The sequence below is a fragment of the Trichoderma gamsii genome (genome assembly GCF_001481775.2).
Source record: "Trichoderma gamsii strain T6085 chromosome Unknown Scaffold_72.2, whole genome shotgun sequence".
In the NCBI taxonomy this organism is placed as follows: domain Eukaryota; kingdom Fungi; phylum Ascomycota; class Sordariomycetes; order Hypocreales; family Hypocreaceae; genus Trichoderma; species Trichoderma gamsii.
In genome coordinates, this window is record NW_020171409.1 from 83,023 (window position 1) to 89,022 (window position 6,000).

Sequence of the window (6,000 nt, forward strand, 5' to 3'; positions counted from 1 at the left end):
CAATAAAGTAGGCGCTATATGCGTACTTGTTCTATCTTATCTACTAGGAGCATTGCGCCTTTGTATGCAGGGGAGCAGATACATATCGCTTCGATAAGCTGGACGGGTTGCTGGACGGGTTGCTAGCTCGAGCTTCTTGGATGCTCTCTTAGTGACTCAATTATCGCGCCATTTGGCACAGAGCTGGGATAACCACAAGAGCATGAGGAATCCAAGTGGGTAAGAGAGTATCTCAAGCGCCCGTTTGGATACACAAATCGACAATCTTCTGGCTTCAAGCTTCTCACTGCGCCGGAATGCCCGCTGCAAACCAGGTTCGTCAGTAATCCTCGATTAAGCTATTCTTCTAGTCGCTCTTCTGTTTAGTACGGGTGGAGTACTGCGTTTCAATGGCATAAATAAATGCCTCTACTGTTTCAATTCTCTATTTATAAGATGGGGTGACCCATCTAGATAAACGAAAACAGCTACAGCCAGTGGTGGCGTATACAGACCTTGGTGACATGTACTTTTGGCATAAGCAGCTAGACACGCTATAGTGTTATAAACATAAGTCCATATACTGATCCCTTGGCAGCTATTCGGCGAAATAAACTACAGAAGTTTAGGTTATCTAAAAGATTATATGATCCATACACTGTTGCTTTCTTGATAGCCGTCGCCCAAGACAAGTGAAAGTATTCGCTCAAGCTAAATCCTACTACCCCATTACAAAATTTGCAAGTACAAATCTTTCGGATTTTCCCCCCTTTGCAGCCGCAATACTACAAACACTATGCTTATGTGATGCATCTTTGATAACTTCAATTTTGTGCTCCTTTGAAACATAAGAATGCATAAATCTATGTACTACTTTACCTTTATACTGCCGACATTTCCTCATTCTTGCTAGATATGTTTGACATTTTGTCTCTTTCACCACAAAACAGGTTTCTATATCTATTAAGATGCAGAGAGTATCTTTTGATCCTCCACAAACCCTTAGTGCTCGTGTCTTGACGTTCCTCTTTGCAACACCTCTTGTCAAAGGTACAACATAAGATTTGCCAAGCGACATAACGGACTCATCTCCGTCATCGAATCTTGCGCATATTAGCTGATCGGCTAATAATAATTATAGGAGTAAGTAGAACGCTTCAAGTACGTATAATTATACCTCCGAACGCATGATGTTGCGTGATAAGATGCCTTCCTTTACGGCTCATAGGTAGATAAGGAAATAAAGGCAAAGCTGTTCGAAATTTTCACTTATAAGGCTTCTATCTCACAAGTCTATAATGAAGACTTCTTCTTCTAGTGGCTTATTCATCATGTCTTGAAGTTAATAAAGTTGAAAAAAGCGCCGAGCGCCGATGATATGATAATCTCGCCAAAGGCCTTTAGAAGGCATTCGTCTGCCAATCTTCCAGATGGCGCTGCCCTACGTCTGGCTAACAGCTTTAGTGATCGCAGCATAGGAAGTACTAGTAGTAGAACCCAGAACCTACATTTGAGTCCAACAACTCTTTGCTCCATTAACTTTTAAGTGTAATATTAGAGTTGTATGGATGCTTACAAGCAGGTACACTTGCAGAGTTTCTGTTACTGGAATTTAGGGGCTTTGGGGGACAATAAGCGCCTAGGCCAGCTGTGGCGTCTGCACTGCAGGGCTTATTTAGCGGGCTGAGATTTACGATTTCTGTGGCTGAAGCTAGCCCCACAGCGAAATAGCTGGGGGTAAACAAACGCGCTCCACGTCACGACACCACCGATACCATCGCTGGACACACCCAGAATACAAACAAACAACCATTTCCGCCGCCTGGTCTGGTCGCACAGCCGCTATTCGACTCGTTGCTTGAAACGCGCTCACGTCGGACTAATTTCCGCCATCCAACCGAAACTCACAGACCCCCTTGCAACGATATTCAACAAACGACGACCCTCGCATATTGCGACCAAGTGGACCTCGATACTTTCCAGTTGCTGAGTAAAAGCGCTTGAGCCTTCCTGAGATGCTGCGGCGGTGTCTCTGATCCTTGGTCAAGTCAGGAGCTCTACGCCTCTCGCACCTGCGGCGAGTCATTCTCAGACTTCGGAATCGAACAACAGCAGACTCGCCCCTGATTTTCACTGCCTGCGCTTGAGGCGATCCTCAAGATGGCCAACATAAATTTCGACCAGTATTTCTCCTACGAAGCCCGCCTGGCCTCCTTTCAGAAGACGACCAAGAAGCGCGGATCGACTACCGGCGGACGAGGAGCAGCGAAGGCCCTCAACTGGCCTCACAAACAAATCTCGGCAACCAGTGTATGCGCCCTTCTCCCGCTCAACACAGCTCGATGGACCGGAAACTGACGTTAATCATAGCTTGCCAGAGCCGGATTTGTGTTCAGCCCCAGCCCCGACAGCCCCGACAATACGATATGCTTCTTGTGCGAAAAAGGGTTGGATGGATGGGAGGCTGGCGACGACCCAGTCTACGAGCACGTCAAACATGCGCCCCATTGCGGCTGGGCACTGGTTGCTGCCATTGAGGCTGATATTGGAGATTACGCAAGAGAAGACCCCAATGATCCCGAAATGGTCGAAGCGCGCAAGGCGACTTTTGCCGGCAGATGGCCCCATGAGAATAAGAAAGGCTGGAAATGCAAGACTAAGCAGGTGTGTTACTTTTCGAGAGACGGAGGGTATTGATTGACATGCCTTACTGACCTTTAAAAGCTAGTAGAAGCCGGGTGGAAGTATACGCCAACTGGAGAGTCAGATGACATGGCGACGTGTGCATACTGTCAACTGGCACTCGATGGATGGGAACAGGGCGACAAGCCTTTGTAAGATTTGCGCATCTACCACTCGAGTCGCGCCGCATGATAGCTAATCCCGTCCTAGAGATGAGCACTACAATCGGTCTCCTGACTGTCCTTTTTTCTCACTAGTCAGCCAGTATAAGGCTCTGGGGAAAGCTTCTAATCGTGGAAAGTCTTCGCGCAACTCATCAGTATCTGGCCAGTCTCATGGGTCAACATCCGCCGATATCACGAATCCTTCCGATATGAGTGTCGGATTCGACGACACCCTTGCTACAGTTTCATCTTCGGCCACACAGCCCGGGGCGAAGAAGCCTAGGGCAAAGAGGGGGCCGGCGGCGAAAGCTGGTAGGAAGAAGACTAAAAAGGAGGAGCCATCAGAGTTGCTTGATGAAAGCAGCCCAATGGAAGAAGATACGCAGCCACCGAAACTCAGGCGAGGCCAGAAAAGGTCGAGTGAGGCTGTAGAGGAATCGACAATGAGTTTTACGGGTGAGCCCACACTGAAGAAGAGAGGGTCGCAGCTTTCCGTCAACGACACCATTGATAGCATTGCAGCCCATGAGAACGACTCCGAAATGACCGATGTCTCCAGCGCCTCCTACAACAAAAGCGGAGCATCGTCGTCCAGATCAAAACCCGGTCGCAAACGCGCGTCAAAGCTGAGCTCACAAGCTTCTCTAGCATCGTTGCGAGCCCCTGGTGGCTTGCTAAATGACGATGAGATTGAACGCCGACTAGAGGCTGATCTAGAATACCACTTTACCAGCGAGGAGGAGATTGCATATGATTCTGATTTGACACGGAACATGGCCAAAGCAAGCAGAACAGTAACTGACTCGGAAGCCGAAACTACTCAATTCTCAAAGAAAAGATCGGCTGAGTATGCAATGTTCGATACAGCCATCCCTGAGCCCAGCGAGGCAGAGATTGAAGATGAGCTTCAAGCTCTACAAGCGGAGATGGAAGTCAAAGAGCCAGCGCCCAAGAGAGGTCGTAAAGCTGGCGTACAAAAGACGATGAACCAGCTCAAGCCTAAGAAGTTTGAGCCTGAATCTGAATTTTCGGAATCTCAGAAAGAAGACGAAAGAGTGGTATCGGCTGATATCAGTGTAAGTAGCACTAGGAGTCTTGCGAAGATACCAAATTTGCCACCTCCCGCTGGGAAACGTGGGCGTGGGCGGCCGAGGATGTCCTTGACATCTCAAGATGAGTCTATCGGTGAGACTGACGGGTCGGCACAACAGCCGGTTAAGCGTGGGCGAGGCCGGCCATCGAGAGAATCATTGGCGTCTCTATTATCGGCCGAGTCTGGGGATACCCATACAGCTAACCCTGCCGTGAAACGAGGCCTCGGCAGACCTGCAAGTTCGTCTCTGGACTCGACAGGGGCAGATGAAGACAGCGAAGCTACCTCTGCTCTGGCCCCAAAACGCAGAGGGCGCCCATCTAAAGCTTCCTCTTCATCGCAGAATCTTCATAATTATACAGCTGTTGGAAGAAGCAAAGATGCCTATGCACCTGCGAAACGTGGTCGTGGAAGACCGGCTAAGAAACTGGTCGAAATTACCCCCGCAGAACAGACTGAGACAGAGGCTGACGACGAGCTTATCGGAGCTCCTGAACCATCAGAAGCGTTCCCTCGGCCACCTAAACAATCACCTTTGCGAGCTATTTTCTCGCCAAAGGAAGATGCTTTATCTCTGGCTCCATTACCAGGCACCCCGTCCAAGCTCCTGTCCCCTGTGCCTTCGGCTAGGCAACCAGTATTGTCACCATCACAATCTCCCCAATCATCAGATGCAGAGAACCAGCCTCCTCTGTCTCGTGCCCCCGCTCCTGGTGCCGCAAAGCGTACTATACTGGCCCCTATGGCAACAACTCCAGTTCATGGATCGCCTTCGAAGCGTAACGTTATGACCGGGCTTCGAAGTACGACACAATGGGCTTCCGCAAGCCTGGAAGCCATCTTTGGCTCACAACATGGCACCCCAGGGAAGGAAAACGACGTGGACAGATTTTTGAAGCGAGGCAACGAGCTGACCAGTCCAGAGCGACAAATGAGCGTGGAGGAATGGATTTATTTTAACGCGGCGGAAGCGGAAAAGAAGCTCAAGTACGAATGCGAATCTTTGGTCAACCGATTTGAAATGGAGGGCACAAGAGCTATCAAAGTCTTGGAGGGCTTGGAGGTTGTTGAAGCTGAAGGCTGAAGATGCGTGAAATCAGTTTCGTATAATGCGTTGTATATGACGGCGTGCATTGAACCATGAAGAAAAAATGATGGAGTTTTGTTCTTTTCTTTGATTTGGCAGATGGATACATGGTGGTAACACATGATCATATGGCAATCGCATTTTGGGTCTCCCTTTTTACATGCATTTGCATTTGGGACTAGAATTGGGCGTTTGGACGAGGGTAGTTATTGGAGTTTGAATCAGTGTTAGCAGAGAGCTGCAATATAGAGCTGCAATAAGGAATTGCAAAAGCATGAATGATGGCTGAAGCTTGTTCAAGCCGGTTGCTTCTTTTGGCACGAGTAATATAAGCAGTGTCGCATTTACTTGCGATGAAGGGCACATGACACACCTAATTTACTTGTCTTTTCGTTTCTTGGAGAAATGCGTCTCTGGTTGCCGTTATAAGTACGAAGTAGTTTTTTTTTTTTTTTTTTTTTTTTAGAATCATACTCTACTATTCACTGCTAGAGGCGACACGTCTACTGCATCTTCAATCCCTGGAGGCTGTCAGGTTTAATCGAAGGAGCCAAGGGTAGCCAAAATGCTCTCATAACTCTGCATGTATCATGGCATCGTGATACTGCTCTCATGGTGATGCGAGTTTACAGCATTCCCAACTTCCCCAGGGGCTGTAGGTTTCGATCGAGGGAGTGAGAGGCAGCCAAAATGCTCTCGCAGCTCATTTATAAGCCGTCACTTGATAGTTTGGGATTACCCTTTACTGCAATCTTAACCTTTATAGAGGCTGCCCACTTCCAGGATGCCACCGCTTCACAGCATTTTTAACTCACTGGGAGGCTGTCAGATTTCAATTCGAGGCGGCGAGGGGTAGCCAATTGGCATTCATGCATAAGGTAGGTTGTATGGAAGCGTTATTCACAGCAATCTTAATCTTCCCCAAGGCCATCATCGCTACGATCCTGCATGTTTTTAGCACCCCGCAAGGGCTTCAGCCTGCCCTATAAACGGTG

The 6,000-nt window shown here is 48.4% G+C and overlaps 1 protein-coding gene across 1 annotated transcript; it reads left to right on the forward strand.

The window, feature by feature from the left end:
- Positions 1–2,139: 2,139 nt before the first annotated feature.
- TGAM01_v210800 (hypothetical protein) lies at positions 2,140–5,002 on the forward strand (the record flags this gene model as incomplete). Its single annotated transcript, XM_024550874.1, has 4 exons — positions 2,140–2,289; positions 2,350–2,643; positions 2,704–2,813; positions 2,872–5,002. 4 exons carry the CDS (start codon positions 2,140–2,142, stop codon positions 5,000–5,002), a joined length of 2,685 nt encoding a protein of 894 aa, XP_024404387.1.
- Positions 5,003–6,000: the final 998 nt, after the last annotated feature.